The following is a 26945-nucleotide window of genomic DNA, read 5'->3' as shown; positions in this document are numbered from 1 at the left end:
TATTTAACTTCCTCAGTCAACAGGCAAGTTTTGGCGTAGCGTATTAGTTCTGCCGTCTGTTATTTAAGAAATAATTGAAAAAAGAAAAAAAAAAAAAACAGTCAGTAGGCCTTTATTAGAAGTCCATTAGTAGCCTAGTTAGGTGGCAACATTTTTTCACGAACATGGCATGTCCTTTCGACAACGATCCCGTGGATGAAGGTGCCGTGTTACTGAGCAGAGAATTAAATATTCGTCGGGAGATGGTTATAAGACCGCGCGTAGATGTTTTACCTGTTTGAACAATGTTTTTATATTTCATCTTAAGCTGTTGCCAAGTGCGGGATCGCACCTAAATGAAATAAATTAATAGGCTACCATTCAAGCAGTTTTCCCTGTAATATTATTGTGATTGTAACGGACTACATTTAAACTTACGCATTGACCCAAGCAGCAGTGTTCTCCCACGCCGTCTCCCTCTCCTTTGCTGCTGCGGTGGTGTTGCACTTAAAAAAAAAAAAAAAAAAAAGTACAAACTCGCTGCATGAATGCATTAAGATTTCCAATTCAGCTTGGGTGAAAAACGCAGCCCAAGGCTTCCCCGTTGCCATGGTGACTCGTCAAATCGGGTCTCCATTGACGCTATCTTTTTATAGCTGTGGTGCACACGCTTAACTCCAGGTGAAGTTGATCAAACTAACTCAAATCAGCTGTTCTGGAACCGAAAACTCAGAGTTTCCTGTCTCAGAGTAGATCAACTCAGAGTTCGGGGTAAGACTCGGAGTTTGTTGAATCTGCTTCGTGAAACGGACCACAGATGTGCAGACGCTGTGCGCTGATGTTCAGGAGCAGAAATCACATTAACCAAGTATGATAAATATTTTAATTGTCTATTATTTTGCATATAGCCTATTCATATTTTTTCATTGTTCAGTGAAATAGTCCTTTTATTATTTAGGTTTACAGCTGACTGCACGCGCCAGTAAAAGGATGACGGCACACAGAGAGAGGACGGCATTTTTGGTTTGCTGCCAGTGGATAATTTAAGTTCGGCGTTTTTTTCATAAATACAAGAAGGACTCAAATAGACATTGAATAGGCTATTCTACTTTACTACTTGAAGTAACCTTCAACCCAGCGTCTTTTTTTCGGAGTTCAAAATATTTTTGTTGCATGCAGAAATGTAGGCCTAATTTCGTTGTCTCTGCAGTCATTCATTGATTTCATAAATGCAACACATTAGCCTATGTTTTGATTAGCTATACATAGCATAAAGACAAAAAAAAAAAATTAAAAAATGCAGTGTTATTTAATTTTAAATGTCAAAAGGGTTTTGTGGCTCCCAGTGTTTTCTTTACTGTGGGAAACGGGTCCAATGGCTCTTTGAGTGGTAGCCTAACGGTTGCCGACCTCTGGTATATTCATTAAAGAAAGTTTATTCAATAATAAAAATATCATTTAATCTGATGAATTGCGCCATTGGGCTATTAAATCGGGAAACGGGACTTGATTTTTGAATGCTACGAGGGAGGAGGGGGAGTCACGGACCAGAGTTAGCCTATTATAGTTTTGTATTTTACATTAGGCTAGTTTCTATTTTTATTTCGTTTTAAATTTTTATTTTCAATTCAGCTTAGTTTCAGTTAGTTTCCAGAGTGGATTTGCTGTTCAGTTTAGTTTTTATTGTTTACAATTTTTTTTCATTTTAGTTTAGTTTTTAATAGTTTCAGTATTAGTTTGAGCTGTTTACATGCTTCTCAGTGGCAAGATTTAAGAAGTAGACCTACAGAAGGCTTTACAAGCCAAACACAACACTTTGTGAAGGAAGCTGACTCACAGTCATGTTGATGTCAAGGTCTCAATAATAAATTGATAGTGAGTTGATAAATTTGGCAAAACTGACAAAGACAAACACCAAAGACATTATATATGTATTGTTATTATATTGTTATGGACACAGAACTGCGCGCAACGGTCTATTATTACAAAATATCAGACCGCATAATGCTGTGATTGACCTATCAGACCTATTCAACGTAGCCGTGTAATAATAATGATAATAATAATAATAATAATAATAATAACATAAATAAGAACGCACCGATGATTGTTGGCTGGTGGTGGCTGGTGCCGGAGCTGGTGGCCGTTCCCTCCCCAGCTAATACCGAGTCAAGTTGGGCAAATTGCGCTGGGTGATAGACTCTGAGGTGAGACTGCAAATTTGTGGTGCTGCCCTGCCTCGTCATCACCTGCTTGCGGCAAAGACGACATACGGCTTCATTTACATTCTGTGGCTTCAGGAACAACAAAAGCTTTGCACATCTATTCCTCAGGCAGGTGCGTCGGAGAAGGACAAAACAGTCCAAAGCAGTAAAAGATGAATTCCCGCACACTGGCCAACTTCCAGAAATGAAGAGTTTAATACGACGTTTCGGTCAAAGACCTTTTTCAAGCACGGCTTGCCATTTTCCCCAGGTTTAAAGCCAAAATGTTGCCAAATTTGCCAGCTAGCATTCTTCTTTGTGACTAAATCCTCCATGTCTGTGTACTGAAACGCTGCATGCATATCCAAATCTTGCCGCCGTCACGGCAGTTCTGCGTGCATTTCCCTTTCAAAATAAAAGTCCGATGATGCCGTAACAACTGTTCGATGATCGATATTGTGAAAAATATTGCATATGACGGCAAATATTGCGATATTCAGTAATATCGAATATCGGCCCAAGCCTAATTTGTATCATATTTCCATTACTATCAAACTGCCAAAACACCTATTGTGTTCAACTTCAGAATACTTTTACCACAGGGAGTGGTAAAAAGCACCAATGTTCTTACAAATAACATTTTTCTGGTGCAAGGGGAAATGTTAAATGAACGTATCTCAGTGACATTAATGGAAATGCATCCACTACAGAATTCACAGTCTGATTTGTGACTTCATTTTCTCAGCACGGGGGTCGGTTTTCCCCCTCACACAAAGTAACGTTAATGGAGTACTTGTTGCTTTGTGGTTTAAAAGCTAGCCTACTCGACAATCAAGGGTGATGGGTTGGTGATGTTGGTTTCTTTTTATAAAAATGTTAGTTCCAAGTGACATTTTTCACTTTGTTGTGCTTTTCTCAATGCAACCAGATGTTACACAACAAATTTCCCACTGATCATGTTGAGGTTCGCTCGGCAGTCAGTCATGGCAAAGTATATCAACTTTAACTATGACCAGGAACCAGGACGGGAGCATTTGGAAACTCAGTCTGTATTTATTGCCATGTTTCCGTATTTTGGACTTTGGTTTTGGAATTTGTTTGAACTTTGTCTTCTGAGTTTCCCCTGAACTTTATTTTTGGAATTTGTGGACTCCTGTTTCCTTTGTCTCTTGTGTTTCCTCCCACAGTCTGTGTTTGTGGACTTTGTTCTTTGAGTTCTGTTCATAATGTGTTCTCCTCGTGTTTGATGTAGTTTCCTCTGCCCTGCTGTGTCACTCATTAGTGTTTTCACCTGTGTCTTGTTACTCAGTCTTGTTTGCTCCTCCCAGTTCCACACCTGCCTTGAGTCTGTGATTATCCCTGATTGTTCTGTTCCCTCCCTAGTGTTTCCCTCAGCCTATGCACTGTGTTCTCCAGTGTTGTGTTCCAGCCCCCTTCCCCAGAGGCCTGTATCACAAAGCAAGCTTAGTTTTCGCTGGATTACTCCAACCTATCCGGATACACTAATCGAGATCATGGTGATCAGGGATAACCGGTATCACGACGCTGGTTATCAACTTGCTCATTCGATCCAGGTTTGCCTCATCAGGAGCCGTGAACGCGCACGTATAAGGGGCAGGTTCCAAGGCAGCCAACCAATCACAAACATGAGCGACAAGGAAAAAAAGCACAGCGTATTTCACGGCGGAGGAGCATCATATTATACTGGAAAAGTATGAGCAGGAAAAACAAAATTTATACACTAAATCGAACACCGCGGCTGCCGCAAAGAGAAGGCGGAATGCTTGGCAATGTAGCTATTGCCGACTGCATAAATGCACAAGTTACACATCGATGGCTCGAGTCCACATCTGACGCTGAAACCCATGAACTCACTGCACTGCACAGATGTGCTGCATGTATAACAGGTGTGACCCTCAGGGGCTAAAAGGACATGGGAGCAAGTAAAAACACAAAAACACAACACAAGAACATCATTGCATTTGATAAGTTTGCCTTTTTATTATAGCCTGTTATACAGGCCACATAGCCTGTTATACAGGCTATAATAAAATAAAGGGGACGCCAAAATTCAATCACGTCAGCACATCAGGTTGATAGCCTGAATAAAATCAGATACTGAGCTGCGTTAGAACAGGAACAAAAGGCAAATATAAAGGCGGACTCGCCCTCTTGAATGAAGGGTACAAATAATCCTTTTTCACATTTGCATCAGCAAGCTGTCAATCAGGCCCATTCTCTCACCCAGGAATAATTTTTCCCCAAAAAATATTTAGAGCTAATTAATTGTGCCATTTTAAATGTCCCTAAAATGTTGTGAAACGCCCCTAAAAATACTTTTAATTAACAAATTTCCTTGAATGATCTCTCATTTCTGTGTTCCTCTCCTACAGAGTGTCAGCTCTGTATAGCAGGCAGCTGCTAGCCAGGCTGAAGTGCTGCTTCACATCACTATTACAGCTTTTCTCTCATACCGAGAGTTGTCGGCAAAATGTTACAGATATGACCGGTCAAGGAAAATCCTTTCACGCCATAATGCTCTCCTCATTTGGACTCGTTGTTCAAGGGGATCCTCAGTGATTGGGCAGGCCACGGTTTGGCAAACAGCTGATGGGCCAGGGGGCGGTGCTTTATGTAGGATTAGGACAGGTTTCCTATCCCGATCAGAGGTGAACCAGCTTTGTGATACAGAAAATCCGGAGTTGAGCCTGAAGTTATCTCGCTAACGCCTTGATCCCGCTTCATGATACAGGCCTCAGGTATATCTTGTTATCTTGTTAGTCTCTGATATATGTAAGTCTGGTTTTCAATCCAGTCTTGGTTGCTTCATTGTTCGTGCGCGTTTCCCTGTGTTCCCAAGTTCCTGTGAGATTAAAACATGAATTCTAGTCTTCAAGCCTGCTTGTCTGCCTGGTTTTCTGCGTTTGGGTCCTACCTACCTCCACACTGTGACATTTATCCTTAAAAAAAAATACTAATAAAACAATATGCTTTACTTATCAATAATCCACCTGTAATAATCAGTAAGTGGTCCCAGCCCTAGTTGATGTCCTCTGTCTACAAGTGGAGTAATGACAACCACAGAATAGGATACATAACATGGTTCCAGCTGCACTTTATTATTGATCGCTCAGTTCATTAAACTAAAAAGTCACTTTTTTAGAACTGCATTTCCTTCAAAGCAAAATCTAAAATAACAGGTTATAATTAAAGCTGCAAGCAGCGTTGGACGGGCCCTCGCCCCCCCGTGCACGTCGGGGACGGCGCGCGTGTCGAAGTGCAGACAATTCGTCCGTTTGTGCCAGTTTTAAGGGTATTTTTCGGTGCTTTTATTGTGAAAGAGTTTTGGGCTTTTATTTTGAAAGGCCGCGGAAGTCCTAGTGTGTGACCGACAGGACTACTGGCAGCTGCTGCATGATCACACCAAAATGCAGGCACACACACTCACTCACTCACACAAACACACACACACATACGCATGTGCACACATACGCATGTGCACACATACGCATGTGCACACACACACACGTGCACACACACACACGTGCACACACACACACACACACACACACACACACACACCCACACACACACGACGCCAACAAAAACCCACTGGTAGTACATTCGCTGCTGGTGCCCCTCTGGCCACTAGCAGCGCCCCTCCAGCAGATGGCGCCCTTAGCATGTCCTAGTGTGTGACTGACTTGAGTACTGGCAGCTGTGGCATGATCACACCAAAATGCAGGTAGACAGAGAAATCCTCATTCAATCCAGTGGAGAAATCCAGAAAACCCACCCCTTTTTGAGGTGTCTCAGCTCGGTCACCGTTTAAGTGACAGACTTGATTCAAAGTTTAAACGAGTCACGAGACTCGGATCTATAAATCTCCCATTTACATGATTTTGCTATCTTTTACCGTTTTTGAGTTATGGCAGTTTTAGTTTGAGAGTGTTTTCTGCTCCCTCTGAGCTCTTACAATGGGTGTGTATTGCGCATTCCTGAGGCAGCTAGAGTGAGTCACATGTCCAGGCAGAGTGCAGAGCAGAGCACACCAGAGTCAAAAATGTTTGAAAACTCTTCACAGCTCCCACAAACTTGGTCCAATCCACATCAAAACTACATATTTTTGTAGGAATTTTTGTCCTCTTTCCATCTGCATAGTTTTCAAAGCCGCCAGACTTTTACTTTAGACTCCAGGGGCCTAATTAGTGCCCAGTGTCAGCCTCTTCACACCAAACTTTATGGGAAAAAATGAGATTTTGGTTCTGGCCCCTCCGACTTGGAGGTGTTATCACATCCAAACTAAACGAGTAATGACGAAATCCTTCAGAACTTTTGTTCAGCACTGTGTCCTCTGTCATCTGTGCAATTTTCAAGTTGCTGCCATTTACGCCCTGGGAGGAGATAGATTTTGTTTAAAGCGGAATTTTGGGTGAGAACGTGACTTTGCAACGCAAATTGCGGACTTCCTGTTGGTTTTAGGTCGGGGGTGTCAGCGCGTGAATTGTAGGGCTTGATGAGACCTACATTTCGGCAGTGGTTTGGTCTTTCTATCACATTCCTGTGGGCGACAGCGGCTGCCTTTGTGTGCCTAGGTGGCGCTACCGAGCCCATTTCTGCACTTAGGGGGTCCGTTTGTCCATTTTATCAAATTTTTCACCAGACCTGGCCAGCGTGCCAAATTTGGTGAGTTTTTGAGCATGTTTAGGGGGTCAAATTAAGGCCTAATGACACGTAATAATAGGAAAAAAAAAAAAAAAAACGAAGGAAAAACACAATAGGGCTTCGCACTGTTCCAGTGCTCGGGCCCTAAAAAGTGTAAATATTTCACATATGTTGTGACCACAGTATGGTGTGCCTGTGCTATACAACAGCTGGGGCAAAGGACATGTGGTACCATTCCCTTCCTACACTGAGGGTGTGGAATGGGTGAGAGGCATTTGCCATAATGTCCCTCACTTAGTCCACCAGTCTACCACCATCACTGAGGGTCTTCAACAGTGGCCTGCAAACCCTAAAAGATCAGAATTTTTTCGACCTTTTTTGCATATTAAATATGTGTTATATGTCCAGTTGAGCTTGTTGTTGATGTGGACACCTAGACACTTGTATGTCCAAATCATTTCAATATCCACTCCCACACTGCTCCTCCTTGTCCTCTGCCCTGCAGGCCCTCCTCTTGCAGGAGTGACCCAGGGTTTATTACTAGAAAAAAGCACACTTTCTTGGTGAGCACTGTGTTGTCCACACAAACTTTTGTGATAACTGAGATCATCAGTGTCCTCTTAATTCAAAACAGTCTCTCTCATGACCTCATCAGCCTCAGCTGATACATCACATCTCTTCACTATCCTTGCGGTCACTGTCTAAATGAAAGAATGTTCATGCTGGCAAGGTATTAACCCTGTTTAACAATAAGCAACTGAAGAGCAATCTGAGCATGAGACTCATCTCAAGGTATAGCTGTGAGAATGCAGTGAAAGGCTACCAAAGGTATGCTGAATGGTGCAGTTGAATACTCCATAGAAAAGGTCTGCACGAAATACTGACATTATCTATATAAGTCTATATAAGTTTCTTGTTCTGCTTTGTCTTTCCGAGTCCGTGTGAAAGACAAAGCAAGAAAATTTAAAATCAGCCATCACAGATCACTGCGGGAGGAACAACCACATCATGGACTGGGATAATGGGAAAATCATCACATCGGAAACCAACAAATTCAAAGTTGGATAAAAGAGGCTACAGAGATCAGGAAGCGGGCAAACGGCACCATCAACCGGGACGAGGGGGCATACACCCTCTCGCACACCTGGGATTCCGTGCTCCAAAGACCACCTAGGGAGAGGGGGGCGTGGCCGGCCTGACAGACTCTGACAGGACTGTCAGGCCGATCAGCTGATAAATGACACGTCAGCAATACGTCGGATAACGCTTCTGAGGAAGACTGGAGACACAGTCGAAACTGTCAAGCAGGTATGAACAGCTCATTCTCTTGATTTCTCTGAATAGAAGAAAACACATATATAAAATGAACTTAATCAGTTGGATACTGACATTATCATTTTTAAGAAAGGAGTGAAAGTAGAATGCAGAGTGGACCAAAAACAGAATACCACTGCAGCCTTGGTATATAGCAATCATAGAAGGAGTGGATGGAGTGAGGGGGGCAGCGGTGGCATTCTGTTCTTAGTCTATCCTACATTGCTCCCACACCCCTTCCATGATTTCTGCAGCAATGACCAATATCATTTGACAGAATACTGCCAAACACTGCTGGCCATGAATGCTGGCCATGATTGTACTCTATGAAAGAGCAGAGGACATCCAGGGAGCCTGACTGGCTGGCAGAAGGCCAGCACTGCTTAGTTATGTTTTGAGAGCATATGAGAGGACAGGAGCGCAATGCCACCTACATATAAAAAAAACTGCAGCAGCAGTATACAAAGGTGTGATATGCCATTAACCACATGCATGCACATTGCATTGTGTAATTTCATAATAAGCTTTTATGATTTTGGAAGGTGAAAATCATGCTAATTTATTTTCTAAATGGCATGTACATATGGAAGAAGGATGATGAAGGGGTACACAGGAGTGCATACTGCAAAGACACAAATTAAAACTGGCCTTTTTTGGTTTCTGTTTTCCAGTGCTTTAATTTTTTGTTGTTTGAAATAGAAAATGAAAATCAATCAAACCATTTTTAAATTTTGTTCATCCCTTGTTGGCCGTGAAAAACAATTTAATTTTAACTTTTGTACTTCAAAACAAAAATGAAATAACCACTAATTCTTTGTTTTTTAAAACCTATTTCTGATAGGAAAATTTAATGACCAAAAGATACACTGACTGTCAACCAATGAGATGGCGAAAAAAGGCAATAGAAGGCTACCTGCCGAATCAACACACCAGCATCAGACTCTCATCCATCTACAAATCAGTCAATGTCAAGTACAGGGAGATACAGCCCACAGAGGTGATGATGACAAAACATAGGTATGCCATGTAAGGTTCTTCAGTGGACTTGCATACTTGAAACATGAAGCCAAAACTAACCAGATCAAATGTATACTATGTAAATAAAACATGCATCTTGGGGTGGTCCTTGGTTTAGACTTCCAAGTGTGAAAAAGCCATACAACTTTACATGCACAACAGAAAGAAGCTTTTTTCCATCCTTCCCTCCCCACTTCTTCAGCAGCTAATCGAATTCACAACATTTCATAAATTATGCCATTAAGTATGCACATGAAGGAAAAAAGCATGATCTCTCTCCCTTTTGCCTTCATGAAATGAAAAACATGATGCATACATGATCAAATTAACTAGATATAACAGATTTATGAAAATGAAACCATAATGTAAAATGGAAATTTTGACGTCTTGAAAGAGGAGTGAGTCAAAGATAATAAATTACAAAGTGTGCCAAGAAATGCATAATGAATCAAACTGCTTCTCAAGGTCACCAATTCACACCAAACCTCAATGAGAAAAACCTTCCCAGTGTCTGATATTTTTGCACCTCTTCTCACTGAATCAACACTATATAAATCACTACAGACAATTCAACATGACACAAGTAAGAAAAAACAAGACTCTGACAGACCCGACATATGTGGTGAAGTATAGCCACACAACATCTTTGCACATACATTATACATACAATGTACGTATCCCCATGGGGAAAATGTTGAGGAAACATTTAAATAATCTGAAAATCAGTGACTTGACAGGGACATACATGATGGAAAAAAAGACGCTGTTGATTTTAATGAAGCCATCTTGTCAATTTCATTATCATCCCATAAATGCTTGAAATCAGATTTGGCTCTTTATTTACAACGTGATGAACATTAGGCCAATTTGGCTGGTTTTCAGTCCCTTTATTTCTAGGTTTATGGCACAATGTTTATGAAAGCATGCACATCCAAAAGACAAATACTAGGACTGGACAGATAATCATGTGCAGAATAGAAAGAGTCCACACACTACATAAAATGCTCCTATCAACATTTAATGGTGTTCTACCATGTGATGTTTGATGGCCACATAATATCTAGTGTGTGGACTCCATTCACTCCATTTTCTAATAATTGCTAAATGTCTCAGCTAACTCAGCCAGGCACTGAGGCCATCCAAAAATCCCATCATCTATCAAATGATATGAATGTCAAAAAAGATGTCGACAAATATCTTTGGTATAAATCTTGTTGGAAAATATTTTTTTTCTTTTATTTCATTCTTCATTTCTGTTGTAAGAGAAAGGCAAATACAATGAATACAATTTCCAATTACTCACATTATTCAAGCCTCCCCATTACCTGATATTGCCATAGTAATGAGGGCAGAGCTGGTTTGCTTTCGATATTGAATAACAGTGCAAACTCGATGATTGTGAGGCCAGATGTCAAAATTCTAAAAAGTGAAATTTTCATCAGTTTCCTGACAGATTTATTGGCTCTTCATAATTGGATATTATTACCCTGACCAACAATCTGGCAGGCCCTACGGCACAGTGGTGAGAGCACTGATACTTGCAATGACAAGAATCAAAAGTTTAAATGTGGGCAAATGCAAGAGAAAACCTCACATACAGCTGCGTGTCCAAGGCACCATGGTGGGGGACTTTTGAGGCAGAGGCCTCTGGAATATCACATAATTGATGAAAGGACATAGCCCAAAAGGTGGCTTGGAGGAGAGGGTATCACTAGGTACAGTGGATCAGGCCTTGAGGGTGATGAAGATGGGGATGTATGTATGTATTTATAAGAAAGGAGTAAATAAACAATTGTAAGGGTCCCTAAACTGGCCTAGGGAGAGACTCTATTGTACTGTACCTGACAGGGTTGCTGGTGAGGGAGACTCGCAGTGAGTCTAGGCAGGCAAATAGGCGTTCTTCTGTCACCCCTGACTTCAGCTCCCCCAGGAACTCCTGAGGAGAGATCTGATGGCTGCTTCTCAAGCTACCCTGCATGACAGACAGGAGAAGAGGAACACATCTCTTACAACTTAATGTTTAGGCTTGATATGGAAAACTGTGAGCAAAAAAATACGTGCACTTGAGCCCAAAATGGTTTACAAAAATCACACATACACAACTTTAACCAATTGAATCTCATGTCTTATTTAAATGTGCCACAAACAACTAGGTGTATTCTGTCTACAAATTTCATGAGTAATTGCTTGTTGCAACAGTTGTAACAAGTTAGGCTCAGCAAGTTGCTGCATAATGAATTAAACAATTAATAATTTCACAGAAAGGCATATCACTTTGGACAAAATAATTTATGTTAAGGTTTGTTTGTTTTTTTCTCCACAAGTGTGAAGTTTTCAAATCACACATTTGTGGACGTTTCTCATGGAGCTTGTTAGATGCATTGAATGCTATATCAGGAAGAGTAACTGAAAATCGTGGTGGTCATTTTGAGTTTAAGGACAAAAAGTAACCGAACTTATTTCACTTTTGGTCACCGGAGAGTTGAAACTGCACTTTTCAGAGACAGCTGTGCAAAGCCAGTGGCTCCTGAAGCTAAAAAATTTGATGCAGTGTTGTACTGTCCATCGGGAAAATCCGGGTGGGAACCGCATCACTTGACCCATGGACCCCCCAAAAAAACATAAAGGTTTGACTGCCCCTCTCAGTTCATTCGGGCTGCACGTGATTTTGTGCTGTGTGCGTGTCTCAGGACTGGGCTCACTGGCCAGTCACAACCAAGTTTGTTAATATGCATTGACATTCTAAACTGGGTTCAGACAGGATGCAGAAGCGCTGCCCACCTCCTTTCAGGTTTTGGTGCCCAGGTTAACCAATTGGGATGTTGGAAGAAGAGAGAGAGAAAGAGAGGATTTGTGTGTTACCGATGCAGAAAATAGCTTCTGGTGTGAACAGCCAACCATCAAGGACTGGGGTGCTAAATCTTGTGGGCTATGTCCTTTAAGAGACTGTAAGACTAAGTATAGAAAAATGAACAAATAATAAATAAAACTAATGCCATGACCTTAAAATCTGCATGACTGTCAAAATGACCTATTGAACTCTTAACACTTTCATTAATGTGAATATAAAAATATGTAATCAACCATAACTGACCCAACCCAAGCACCCCTCCAAACAAACACACACAAACACCAGGTCGGTTCCAGTGGATAAGTCCAAGGCTGAATTTCCCAGTACACCTATGGTTAGATGCAAAGCACACTTGTAATATTGAGGTGGGAACTCTTACATGCTTTACTTTAGACATAACACCACTTGACTTGTTTCTTAAGCACAATGCTAATCAGTTTTACCTATACTGAAATACTATATGTATCTCATCATTGAGATATGACTTCATTACATGGGTATCAACAGAGCGAATAACATATTGGTGTGATGCAAGGATGATTGTGTGAGGGCAATTACCAGCAGTTTTTGCTTTACAGACATTTCTCATTAAAAATTAAAGATTTGTACAGCAAGTGTGTGTGTGTTTATCCAGCAAAGAGAAATAAAAAAAAATGCCTATGACATGCAAAAGTCTGTGTTGCCCAGCCATTCTCAAAACAAGAGGAAGCTGTAAGTGTCATTTTGTTTGACACTGTGTGTGTGTGTGTGTGTGTGTGTGTGTGTGTGTGTGTGTGTGTGTGTGTGTGTGTGACAGAAAAGTGGCAGGTGGTTTTCTTGATGTCTGAGCAAAGCACACCGGAGTGCTATGGGCCCTACATGACAAGACACCATTCCACTTTCTTAATGTCTACACTTAATCTGGTGTGCAAGAATGTGACTAACCTGCACAGAGCCCAGACGTGAACCCTACTGAACTAGAGTTGTCACGATACCAGAAATTGTTACCAGTGAATTTGTACAATTCTCCATACTCGTTTTGATACCAGTGTAAAAAAAAAAAGAAAAGAAAAAAGTCCCATTTATTTCAACATACACTCCTTCTATTGAACATTGAACTATTTAAGCCTTCATGTATTTAAAACAAACAATAAGTCAACTGTGTTTAAATAGCTTCTTAGATTGCACAGAATTTCAACTGCAGTATCCAGTAGAAACATGAGAAAAATATGGAAATAATAAGTAGGCATATTCATAATTAAAAAAAATAAACCTTGATAGCACCGTTTGCAAATTTTGTTTTGCAAATCTATTATTATCTACCTGAGCAATTGCCTCAAATACAAAATCCCTCCATACACGACTCTTAACTGTGTTTCTTATGGACAAGGCATGGCAGAACTGCCGCTCCATCTTTCACGTGTTTGTCTCTTCTTCGGCGCACATTTGAAGAAGCGTAAATCGTATGTATACTGCCCCCATTAGTTCCAGAGGAATATGTTACGGCCTGCTGAAGGCTAAATCTAAATACTGAATCTAAATAAATACGTCTGATAGTTATGGTACCAGTGGTGCCATAGAAGATTGGGTACCGTTGTATCTTTGGACTACTGGCATCGACTTGGTATTGAAGTATTGGTTTTTGTGACACCACATTGAATCCTTTTGGGAGGGGGGCCTTCACCCAACGTTAGTACCAGCAGCCACAGTGGAGGCTTTTAGTGAAGTGGAAGCAATCCCCCATCCCCACATCCCATGTTATTTTTCACAAACCATTATGATGAAAAACTACAATTTTCCTTTTGTCATGGGTATTATTTTGTATTTCAAACAACAGAATAATACAAACACAAATACAGATTTTCAAACATGTAATGGACAGTGACTTTGCTTTATCTCTGACTCTCTGGTCATGAGTATGTTTAAGTCATCTATTAAACTAGACCAGCGCCTGAAGCAGAGAAAGTTTTACAAAGCTTTACTGAGGTTCCTCTTCATCCCCAGAAGGTAGTGCTGTTTCACACAACAACGACACTAACCTCTAAGGCATGTTTTTAACCCCAGCACTTACTGGCTTGGCAGAGATAACGTTCATTTTGATGACAGCTGACATAATAGGACATTGTTTCCCATTACAACTGATTTTTAGTTGGATGTGTGACCAAAATTGTCACACCCTGGAGCCCTGAATCGAATCAGGTGTATCACAAGTCCTGCAGCACAAGTTGCCAGAAAGACAGGTGAGGGCCTGCACCTGGAAATCAAATAGATAGCACCACATGAAAGACTTAAACATTGAAGTAAGTGAATCACAATTACAAAGGCAGCTTCACCAGTGAAGCATATAAATTTGAAGACCAATTAGAAGTGTACGTCAACTTTAAAAGCGGTCTTTATATTTGTGTGCTCAAAGTAAGAGCTCCAAAGAGGCCAATTAGATGGGGCATCGCTCACAAAAACTTCAAAAATACTGAATGCATAGGTTAAAGTAAAACATTTGGTCATGACTAATAAGCTGAACAGGAGGTCTGGGGGTCCCGGAACAGACAATGTTGGGATCTTGAGAGGTCATTTCATGCAATTTAGTGTTAAGTGTTTATTGTGCTATAAGAACACAAACAAGCAAAGAGTATGGCTGTGTTTGAATGGGGTACATATTATATGGACTGCATGTGATGTTAAATATACTGGGTTTCATGCACTCAATCTTAAAAATATGTGTATGTTGCAACATCTGCGCCATTTGTGGCATATTTAGATGATATAGTGATTGTCTTGTTTAAATGTGTTTGGTTTAGTAGTAGTAATTTGTGTTTGATTGAGAGGAATGTATTAAACCAGACAAAACCAAAAATCCACTGGTCAACTTCATTTAAAGCTTCACACTCCTCAGACAAACATATACAATTTTCATATCACTCACACAAATACAACATACAAATGCATCTGATCTCAAGCTCCAAACAGATAAACAGGGTTTCCCCCAGAAAACTTGCTAAGCCTGGTGGTTGGGCCGCTGAAGGTGGGGGGGGGGGGTTGACTCCAATAATAATAGACAAGCTAAGCCAGTGTACTGCTGTTAGCCAGTGAAAATAGAGCAGAGTGGCGACTCTTCACTTTGTTACACAATCTATGTCAGTGCGCTGCGGTAGCTGGAAATCTTCTGTGCCTTTGCCAGACATATGTTCATATTCCACTCAAAAATGACATTTCATTCAACTTATGTAAAATCCTGCCATATTCCGCGTAGCGGCGCAACTTGGTGGGCGTTATCCTGGTAATTTCTGCTCTGACGACATGCTAACATCCGTGCTAACTCGCACTAGCTCTGCCTCATCATCGAGCCGCGGCTCGGTCGGCTCGCCGGGGATGCACTCCCCTCGGCCTGGGGGTGAACGAGCGGGCTCATCGTCTCCTCCAGTGCTCCTCTGACTTCGGAAAAAGAAAGTGTTCACGTATCGACCATAAGATGTCGCCATTGCGCTTTCAACTGTATCACCGGATGCGGTTAAAAGCTCTATATACCGTCTTTGGTATCACTGTTTCTGGTGCATAAAAAAACTATTTAAAATAAATAAACAAGCAACGCTTAGCCTGGCGGGGGGGCAAGAAAAGCCTGGCGGCCCGCCAGGCCTATAAAGCACTGGGGGAAACCCTGGATAAACAAAAAGTCTCATTAGTCTGCATTACAGCAGCAAAAGAAGTTCACTGAAAGCTTAGCTTGTAGGTGAGAGTCTGCACATTCACTGCATTTTTGAGTTGAAGCTAAGACACAAAATAATCCAAGTAATCCAACAAGACCCCTGCTAGAGTAAAATATGTCAATTTCCAACTGAGTTTCTACAATCTGCTGGAAACTGTTACCAGGTGGTTCCCCTTACCAAGTAAATAGCTGTAGGATTCACTGATGTCATTGCATGAGCAGAAGAGTATGTTGGTGAAGGCCTGATGCACTGCTAACAGGAAACATTTTCTGTTGTCACAGGCCAGTTCTGATTATCTGATATCATAACTATAGGTAAATGTACTGATTTTTCTTTTAACATTACCTTGAGCTAGCATGATAAATACTGGTGTCTCTTTGCTGCAATGTCAGCTAATTACAACCTCACTACATGGAAGTCTGAGCCAAAGTGGAATGATGATGTTTTCCCTGTTGAAGAATTGTTCAATAACCGACACACAATTTAAGATTTGCGTGACAGTAATCCAAGGAGGATTGAAGCTGTTCAAGTCCTAGTATGCACAAGTTTATTTTATTTTGTCCATATAAAATCTTCCCTTTATTAACACAATGAAGTTCAATAACAGTGAGTCTTTACCATAATTTTCAAAGATGGGGAAAAAAAACTCAGCAATGAGACTTTAAATTAGGCTGACATTTGAAGTAAACATGACAACATGGTTCTTTTGACCACCTGATTTCTCCAGGCTTCTGGATCAAAGCCGCCAGCCAAATATCCTCAAGCGTGCCCAGGGTAATGGATAAACCCAACTGCTTATTCCTCTGTTCTTTTTAATATGACAGTAAGCCAAGATTCTTAATTAGTTCCCAAACCTCCAAATATTTTATGCTAAAATAACACATTTCCTAAATAAAACATTTCCAAAGGGGACACGAATCTAAACCGAGAAAGTTAAATGAGAGCCAAATATCAATTTTAACACATGGAAAACTGGTGTTTGTCAGCATTAGGCTATTTTGTTTGATTCCATGTCCATTCCATAAACCAAAACCCATAATCTTTTCATGTTGTTAAATTAAACGCTTCAATAAAACAAATAACTAAGGCAGCAATCCTGTCTCATTCTGCAATGTTCCACCTTGTTTGACTGCATGCAAAAGGAAACTGTGAGATAAGTAAATGTCATATACACACCACAAATTGATTAAGCATTTAAAGTTAGAGGTCACTAACATGATTAAAATGCCAGCCCACCTCTGTCTTGTCTCAGCCCCAACACTTGTCCACAAATGGCAATCAGTCAATGCCATTACCAATTCAGCATGTTCAAACAACATATTTTCCACGATGGAGAAAAATGAGCAATTGTATCTCCCATCTCTAATGAACAATCTAAATCCCTTCCCCAAAACCAGTAATTACATATAAAGCTGCATTTTATACTGAAAAAAAATTGCAAAAAGATTAGGTGTATGTGTTTATTTGTGCTTTTGGGTAGAAATGTGGCATGAGGGGAGGGCTAGTATTGTTTGGCTTACCAAGCCAGCTGCACTAATGCCAAAGTGTTGTAACATATCATTGGGTAAGTTTTCGATTCATCAAAGGCCTCAGAAATCAACCCGCATCACTGTTGGCAGGATTAAGAAATCCCTAACACTTGTAGGCTGCCAAAGCAATGGAACCATGCCCACACCCCAACCCCCAGTCCAAATTATTCTCCTCCATATTTCCCCTCAGCTTTCATTGTGCCAAAATATGTATATACAACACCACACTCAAGATACCCACTTTCATTCTCTAACATCAAGGAATGTGTGTTTTAATGGTGAGAATCTCTATGTGCCCTACAGTGGGAAACTGATCACCAAAAAAAGGCAAAGAGCCAGATGTGCATGTTAACTGAGGGCAAGGATAACTAAAGACATTATTACAGCTAGAGCTCTAACTCTAACTCAAGACAAAATGTGACTGCTAAAGCTACATCATACAGTTTGACCATGTGGGAGCACTGGTTATTCAAACAGAATGTAGCAGGTATACTCTTGAAAGTGAATGAGAAGTCATGCTCAGTTTGAGATTTGTTATTCTTAAGCAATTCAATCAGGATCTGTGAACATCCTACACTGTGTTTCTTTTACATTCTCTTAACTGCAGTAGTTCTCAGCAGCTGGAGAATTGTGATTCCTTATGTGAAACACTTTGAGTCATGCTTGTAACTTGTTGAGATTTTAGTTTTTGTAAATGCAATACACATGAATGGCAAGGCATTCATATGTACTGAGGACATACTGACATGACTGCACGTTGAATTCAGTCTTTAGCTCACCTACAGTAGATAGTGCCGTTGATAACCTTTACATGACAATTTCTATCAGTGGGCACCTCTAGGAATATTTAAACCATCTGACGCAATCTCTACTATGGTGGGAGTTCTGAGATAAGCATTAGTTTCCTGTCAGGCCAGGTGAAATTTATGCCATCCGGGCTAGATTTATGTTGTAGTTAGAGGATGCGTAAAAGGGGTTGAAATAAAATCTGATCCTTCCAGCTACAATTGGACTAATAAATGCTTAATCCTCATCTGGGCAAGAAGTGCTGTAGTGAGGGGCTCTAGACGATAGAGTATACCTGGCTTTTCATTTCCTTTGGTTCTTAATGATTCAGCAAATTTTCAGCTGCTAGATGAGCCACCATCATAAAAGCCTCTTGAGGCAGTAGATTATTGTGACATGAAATAGTAAGACATACCTCTCTATTTAAACATCTAGCAGACAAATGGACGGCATCAAAAACATGAAGGGGTGGAGAGCCTTCCTAAACAAACCACTGGGACAAAGCTACACCTTATTAAGAACTAGAGATGTCACAGTAATCAACAGTGCCAGGTCAATACCAATTCAATGTGGAATGCAACGTTTTTATTCTGAGTTAGCTTTAGTCTACAGTGTATGTTTAAACATCTGAAACACTTGACGTTACAGTTAAGTTTATATGACTGTAACTCAAAATGAGGGCACATACTTGTATCATTGTCTTTATTGTTACAGCAGGACATTTTACATAGTTCCTGTAATCTGAAATTAGTATTTTGTTGGGGTCTGTTGTTTTCCCTTGAAGGCTACAGGCCAATGCTGCATAGTGTTCTTATTCTAATGCAGTCTATACCCTATGTTTAATTATGAAACACAACTTGTTAAATATATGAATGTGTGCTGAATGGGACCTCTGCTGTGGTATTCAATCACGTACAGAAAAATGTAGAATTTCAATGGTATCAAAATTCTATCGTGGCATCCCTGTTCAAACCAGAGCATCATAATTATATCATCATCAATATTTTATTGAGCATGTGAGGTATTCACACACGGTTCATATCAAGTTAATGTGCCATTCATGCAAATGAAATACATATTTATAGATCCTGCTTAGCGCTTGTCTCCCTACAACTGAGAGGCTTTTATCATGTCTTGATCTAGGTCTAATTTAACAATTAACAGCTCAAAGAAAAGAGAGATCTTAAAGCTTAAATCATTCAATCATTCTTTTTTTTTTAACATTCATGCATAATATCTAAATGTAAAAGCAGCGATCACTGTACAACAACACATGCCAAGCTCAATGACTTGAGGCATGTCTGAGGAAAAAAAAAAATCTTGAACCATTAGTGTTAGAAATACTGTGTTCTTTCATTAATGCCACAGGCCAAAAACTTTATGGATGAGATCACAACAATGTCATGAACCTCGAATAAAACTATTTGTGAAAGCAAAGGATTTTTTAATAAGGCTAGGCAGCAGCAAAGCAAAGGCAGACAGCTTCAAACGTAATTTAAGAAGCAAGCATACCCTTTTCTCAGCGTGAAAACAGGAGATCACAGACTTCAATCAAGACAAGAAAAACTGTGGTGACTCAACGCTCATTTTCAAATGCAACCGGAAGCTGTTACAACCTTCCACTGCAAAATTAAAATTAGAATTAAAATATAAAAAAGACTGCACATAAAGGACCTCAGTACACAGAGATAGTATTTTTTATTTTATTTTATTTTATTTATTTATTTATTTTTGTGATAGGGTGGCTCTGAGTTTCTAATCACAGTGTATGTAAATGATGACAAATGATGACCCAGCTGTAGGGATGTCACAAGAATAGATACTTAGGTACCAAGTCCATACCAACAGTCCAAAAATATGATGGTTCCCAGCCCCGCAGGTACTGTAGGTACTGGATGTATTTATTTAGACCTAGTGTTTATTTAGATTTAGATTTAGCTTTCAGCGAGCCATAAAATAGCCATATTCATATTCCAGAAGTGACAGGGGCAGTATACATACAATTTGTGTTTGTTCAAGTGTGTGCCGAAGAAGAACGCCTTCCAGCCGGCAGACAAATACGCGTGAAAGATAGTTATTCCAGGTGCAGCTGGAGTGGCAGCCTCAGCTTGTCCAAAAGAAAAACAGAAAGAGTCATGTATGGTGGGATTTTGCATTCGAGGCAGATGCTCCGGGGATAATGATAAATTCGCAAAACAAAATATGCAAACGACGCCATCAAAGTTTCCAGACAAAAGAACGAAATATTTCCAACTTAGCAAAGCACCTCAAAGACAGAATTCCCAATTTATTTAAATAATTCAAGCTGAGTGACTTTCTATTCATGTTAAGTAACCACTGATCCCAACTGGGATCACATTATCCTTATTCTGAAATAAACTATACCTTATTTTAATTTGAGAAAGCTGGCATTGCTGTGTAGCCAACAACTTATTATTTGTTTTCAATATTTGAAGGCGACATGCCACTGTTCTTTTTTGTAATGTTAAGTAGTTGCTTATTTTTCCAATTATGTATGAGCCTGTTTATTATTTCCATATTTATCTCATGTCTCTGCTGGATACTGAAATTGAAATTCTTTGCAATCTAAAAAGTTGTAATTAAAGCACTGTTCACTTAATGTTTGCTTTAAATACTTGAAGGCTTAAATACTTGAATGTTCAACAGATTTTAATAAAGGAGTGTACACTATATTACCAAAAGTATTCGCTCACCTGCCTTTACTCATACTATGAACTGAAGTGCCATCCCATTCCTAACCCATAGAGTTCAATATGATGTCGGTCCACCTTTTGCAGCTATTACAGCTTCAACTCTTCTGGGAAGACTGTCCACAAGGTTGACCATTCTTCCAAAAGCGCATTGGTGAGGTCACACACTGATGTTGGTCGAGAAGGCCTGGCTCTCAGTCTCCGCTCTAATTCATCCCAAAGGTGTTCTATCGGGTTCAGGTCAGGACTCTGTGCAGGCCAGTCAAGTTCATCCACACCAGACTCTGTCATCCATGTCTTTATGGACCTTGCTTTGTGCACTGGTGCACAGTCATGTTGGAAGAGGAAGGGGCCCGCTCCAAACTGTTCCCACAAGGTTGGGAGCATGGAATTGTCCAAAATGTTTTGGTATCCTGAAGCATTCAAAGTTCCTTTCACTGGAACTAAGGGGCCAAGCCCAGCTCCTGAAAAACAACCCCACACCATAATTCCTCCTCCACCAAATTTCACAGTCGGCACAATGCAGTCTGAAATGTACCGTTCTCCTGGCAACCTCCAAACCCAGACTCGTCCATCAGATTGCCAGATGAAAAAGCGTGATTCATCACTCCAGAGAATGCGTCTCCACTGCTCTAGAGGCCAGTGGCGGCGTGCTTTACACCATTGCATCCGACGCTTTGCATTGCACTTGGTGATGTGTGGCTTGGCTGCAGCTGCTCGGCCATTCCATGAAGCTCTCTGCGTACTGTACTTGGGCTAATCTGAAGGTCACATGAAGTTTGTAGCTCTGTAGCAATTGACTGTGCAGAAAGTCGGCGACCTCTTTGCACTATGCGCTTCAGCATCGGCTGACCCCTCTCCGTCACTTTACGTGGCCTACCACTTCGTGGCTGAGTTGCTGTTGTTCCCAAACGCTTCCATTTTGTTATAATAGAGCTGACAGTTGACTGTGGAATATTTAGGAGCGAGGAAATTTCACGACTGGATTTGTTGCACAGGTGGCATCCTATGACAGTTCCACGCTGGAATTCACTGAGCTCCTGAGAGCGGCCCATTCTTTCACAAATGTCTTGTTTCACAGTCTGCATGCCTGAGTGCTTGATTTTATACACCTGTGGCCAGGCCAAGTGATTAGGACACCTGATTCTGATCATTTGAATGGGTGAGCGAATACTTTTGGTAATATAGTGTATGTTGAAGTATGTTGATATTATTTGAAATGGAAATTATTTGAAATAATACATTAGCCATTTTTTCACCATATAATGCTATTTGAATCTCCACCTAATTTTTGTGTTTTATTCAAACTATTTTGACCTGCTAACCTGCTAGCTTTTCCCTTCAGTTCTTACACACACACACACACACACACACACAGACACACACACACACACAGACACACACACACACACACACACACACACACACACACACACACACGCTTCTTGGATTTCAGACTCTCAGACTTTCACTGCACACATACACCAGCTTGCCCCGCCCAGCCACTTTCTGTCTCTCTCTCCCTGTGTGAGTGCTCTGTTGGCTTGACTTGTCACTTGTGGGTTTTATAAACTCGCCCAAATAACACATCTTGCATCTTGGATTTTTCCACCCACAATTTTGTTTTCACAAGAGAAGGTGTGCTATTGAAATGATCGAATACAACGTGGTATCGATTGACTCTTCCTTTGTCCAATACTGAGTAGCAAGGCATTTAAGGTACCATAAAGGTACCATATTTTGATACCCGGCCCCGCCAAATAACATGTTTATGACTGTGTGTGTCTCTGTATGGCAAAGGAAAGCGCTGGTTACATGTTGATGGTCACCATGAAGCTGATATGAAATTTGCTAATAGAAAACCCTAAATGGGTCCAGTTATCCTTGAGCAGTCCTTAATATATCTGGGGATGATGCCCAAGTACAACATGCAGTATGTGTGGGAAATTGTCATTATACTCACTGCTGCATAATAAGATATATGTGCAAGCCCATATTGTTTACTTCAGCTATACACTGTTTATACCTGTTTCTGCTGCACACTATGACAGTGTTCCTACTGCTTCAAGGTGGCACTAAGTGACTGTGTGAGGGCTCCACGGAAATCAATACAGAAATGAAGTGCTAAAGCTTAGCTCTGACAGTCCCACATTTGCTCTTTGGTAGGACAGGAAGATGAACATTACATTAATAAAATCTTGGAAATAACATCATGCCTCAGTTTTTGGTCAGGCTTTCTTGCTTTGCTCAAGAATAAAGTTTTTTTCTTAAAAGAAGACAGGGTGCTTTGTTATACTTTATTCCCTGGTTATCTGAACTTTTCAAGTCTTCTACCACAGAGGCAAGAATTTTTCTTGTGTGATGACCCCAATCAGATAAGCCAGCACTTTGTTCTGGGATTTGTAGGCTCATAATCCCATTACAGCAAAAACATCTAGTGAGTGGATTATCAAATATAGATAAGTTATTTCAATGGTAAAACAAGCAATGCTGTGGATTTACACTGCATTAAAAAGAGCGAATAAACAGAAAAATGATATTTAGATAAATCTAACAACACTGAAAATGTTAGGTGAATGAGCTGCCAGTAAACGCAGTTACCATATTTCGCCAATTAATCGCCCGGCCGTAAATAGCCGCCTGGTTCTTTTAAACGCCTGGGGTCTGCACCCATTTTGCGTATTAAACGCCCACCCGAATAACCGCCGGGGCGATTATTTGCATTTATTGAGGTAACCCAAAATAAGGCTATTCACCTTATTTTTGCAGAAGTAAACAGCTAGCCGCACAATAACTGTGCGGCACTTCCGTCTTCTGTCAAAATAAGAGAGCTAGCTAACGTTAGAAAAAAGGGTGTACCGTAATCTTAAATCGACCGACTGTAAATATGTTGGACAGTAACTGTCACCACAATAATGGCCTGGTGCAGGTCTGTGCAAAAATAAATAAAGGCCTGCAGTGAATAGCCACCTGGTTCTTTTAAACGCCTGGGGTCCAAGTTGATTTTGCTTATTAAATGCCCGGGCGATTAATTGGGGAAATACGGTACATTACAAATAAGTTACATCACAGGGAGAGACATGCCTTACACACAACACCCCATTAAGTCATGGTAACTAACTAGCATGACCATTAATTATTGATTATGTAATTAGCTACAAGTGCAAGAATGTGTTTCATTATCTGAACATTTAGCTTACTGTTCCTTTTCATACTAAATCTGAATGTTTTACATGAAAAAAGTGTAGGACAAGTTTTTCTATGAACACCTATGAATGATGTATCTCGTTTCTTAAAATCTCAGCTAATTTGTTGTTGTACACTGTCCATGTGACCTGCTCCTGTCAGTAATGTAAATGAACACAGGGTCTGAACAGCTCTTTGTTATTGTGTCTGACCACAGACAAGCAGGACAGCAGATATAAAACACAGAGTTCAAACAAAAAAAATATGGTAGAAAATTACTGGCAAGTTGGGGTATATGGATGGGTGGTTACGTCTCTGTTGACACATTATTTCTCTCAGTGCTCACACTCCACTAGTTTGTTTGGCTAGTGTTGAGCGCAGCGAGCACTGCTGTCACACCTGCTGTCTCTCTGTCCCAGCACAGAGCTGCAGGTCAGCTAGCTGTCCCAAAGTCCTTTTCCCTCGGTCTCTGCAGCACAGTGCTGAGAGTGGTGTGCTCACTGACATGTATGTAGCAGATGAAAAAATAAAGGCCTGCCCAGGTCATAACAAAACCTTCCAGTGGGTTTCACCACCAGTGGAGCTTGTTTTTCTGTCAACCTTGACAGCTCTAACTGTACTCCGCTGAAGCCGCTGGAGAGTCGTCTGTTCTACCAGCCTGGCCCTCACGTGCCTTCTCTGATGTCAGAGGTTCACACCACTGGAATACGGTGCCTTGTGCCAAAAAAAACTTGCATTGGAAGTATGAATGGTTTGAAGGGTTTACATAACATCTCATCCGTACTTTTCTCTTATTTCGGACTTTGTGCCAGACTTCGTCTGAAAAGGCCCTTATACTGTTCCCACCTTCTGTCACCACATTTCTGTTGAATTTCCACTCAGAGTAGCCTTAAAGTTTATGCCAGGAGCACTACGTAAATTTACACAATAGATCGAATCTGATCCAGCAGAATTTGAACCTTGATAACTTTCACATGATCTTGCACACGTACTGTAACTTTGTTTTTTACTCTTTTTCATTTTTACAATGCACTGCAGCAGCAAGAAAAAAAAGTTATTTGTACTTTAAATTATTTTATTTTACCATTTATGTGTGTAATGAGTATGTAATGAATGAGAAAGCGAACCGGTGCAGGGAAGAAACTATTTGCATCTAGTGTAGATTCAACAACTAGCTTCATTCCTGGGAAAAAGACACAAAAAAGGTTTATAATCTTATCTCTCCTTTAAATTGTGCTGCATACTGCACTGGTGTCAATTTTTTTGTGATATCACTGATAATCTGAGATATTACAGACTAACCTGTTGTCTTCTAGTATTGCTGCAACTCACAGAAGAACTGAAGCTGAAGGTATCTCTGTCAATGTTGCAATAGCAAATATAATCATTAAGGTATTATAATTATTGTCTCACACCGTGAGAAACAAATCATTATGCTTCCCAGACTTTTTTTAAAATTGAGAGCTTCATACAAATAGTCTTGACATCGTAAGAAATACAATAACCCTTGTGTAACTGATGTCAAATTGGCTTGCCCCTCCCACCACCAACACCTATCAAATCTTGTTTTTTTATCATTTGCAGAAAAGCAAGGCCTCTAAAGCTCTCACATAGAATGACTGGACATTTTGGCATAGTGTGAACAGGACGGCACAGTACAGGTGCCTGCGCCTTTCTCTCAACTCACCACCTCCCATCACCCCAGCCAAAAACCACTGTGAGTTGGGTGGTTCAGATCAAACAACAGCTGCCTCATTACCTCAGTCTCCTGCCAAGGAGTCACTGGCACAGAGAGAAAGCACAAGAACGCACTGCATACCAACCATGATCTTCCCAACACACCCCCAGGCCAACCAAGCAGTCAATCCCTACAACTGAGCCTCCGCCATATTTCTTTATTGCAAATGCTAATAAATCAAACTGAATAGTGAATAATTGAGATCACTCATATTTAGTCCACACACGTGCATAAAGATATGAGAATGTGCGGCTGGTAAGAGATTTTATTACTGTCATGTTTTCTGCAACCAGACAGCTACACCTCTAAGATGGGGCTTCCACAGCATCAGCTCGAAAGACAACCTTGATTTATTGTAATCACAACATTGCACAAACTGTAATGCATACTCATCATCCATCAGTTCGTATTACAGCAGAGTGTTTCAGTGTCCTAAATGTACCTGCCTTCTATCATGTTTATTAGCTCAGAAATGTTCTAACGTGAATATAAACACAGCTGGTGGTCGCAATATACATGTCAGAAGGCAAGAAATCCATTTGGCTAATTACATAATTTCTTATTATGTGGTAATTTTATAAAATTCCTTGATATCAATGATTTTATAACTTAACACAGAAAAAAATGACTTCTCAAACTGCTGATATGCCAGAAGGTCCATGACCCATGACATGCTTTCCCATGATGTAACAGCAGCTTCTCACTCACACAACTCTAGACCTTCCTGCATGACACTGCCTCAATTAATGAATGAATGAACAACTAGGAACAGTCAATTTATCGCATTGAAATGCCAACACTGAATCGCATATGGAAATTGTGAGTTGGCCACAGCTCTCGTGTATTATAACATTTTGTTTAAGCTACTTGTACAGTAGCTCCTTTAGCCCAGTAGACTGATGTGTAACTTATTATTGTTTATTCATTTCCAAACTGGCTCAAAAAAGGATCATATTGTAGTCATATTTATTACTGTTATCAATATTATTATCAATTCACCAATAATATTAACAATTATAGTAACAGTAAGATTACAATTCTGCAATAAACGTTTCCAGGCCCCAGTCCAGTCCCAAGGACAGTGTTGTCCATTGAAAGGTGTGGTGTTTGTTACAAGAGGTCAAAGGCAATTTCCTTGGCTGTGTTACTTAATTAGCCCTAGCTTTAATACATGGTCTAGTCCAAATGGGGCATATTACACAAGTAATATCCATTTGATATAAAATCGAATGTGTGTGTGTATATATATATATATATACATATATATATATACACACACACA

General features: G+C 40.4%; 1 protein-coding gene across 4 annotated transcripts in view; it reads right to left on the bottom strand.

Moving 5' to 3' along the window:
• Window positions 1–26945, bottom strand: part of LOC115379801 (protein diaphanous homolog 3) — a 292946-nt gene that overhangs the window by 215295 nt on the left and 50706 nt on the right. For all 4 annotated transcript variants that reach the window (XM_030080714.1, XM_030080729.1, XM_030080736.1 and 1 more), the window contains one exon: window positions 11021–11151. In XM_030080714.1, coding sequence (XP_029936574.1) covers window positions 11021–11151 — 131 coding nt within the window. The remainder of the gene's footprint in view (window positions 1–11020; window positions 11152–26945) is intronic.

The sequence above is a fragment of the Myripristis murdjan genome, chromosome 3 (assembly GCF_902150065.1).
Source record: "Myripristis murdjan chromosome 3, fMyrMur1.1, whole genome shotgun sequence".
NCBI lineage: Eukaryota > Metazoa > Chordata > Actinopteri > Holocentriformes > Holocentridae > Myripristis > Myripristis murdjan.
The sequence above is the reverse complement of the archived record's forward strand: the minus strand, read 5'-3'. Positions and strand labels throughout refer to the sequence as shown.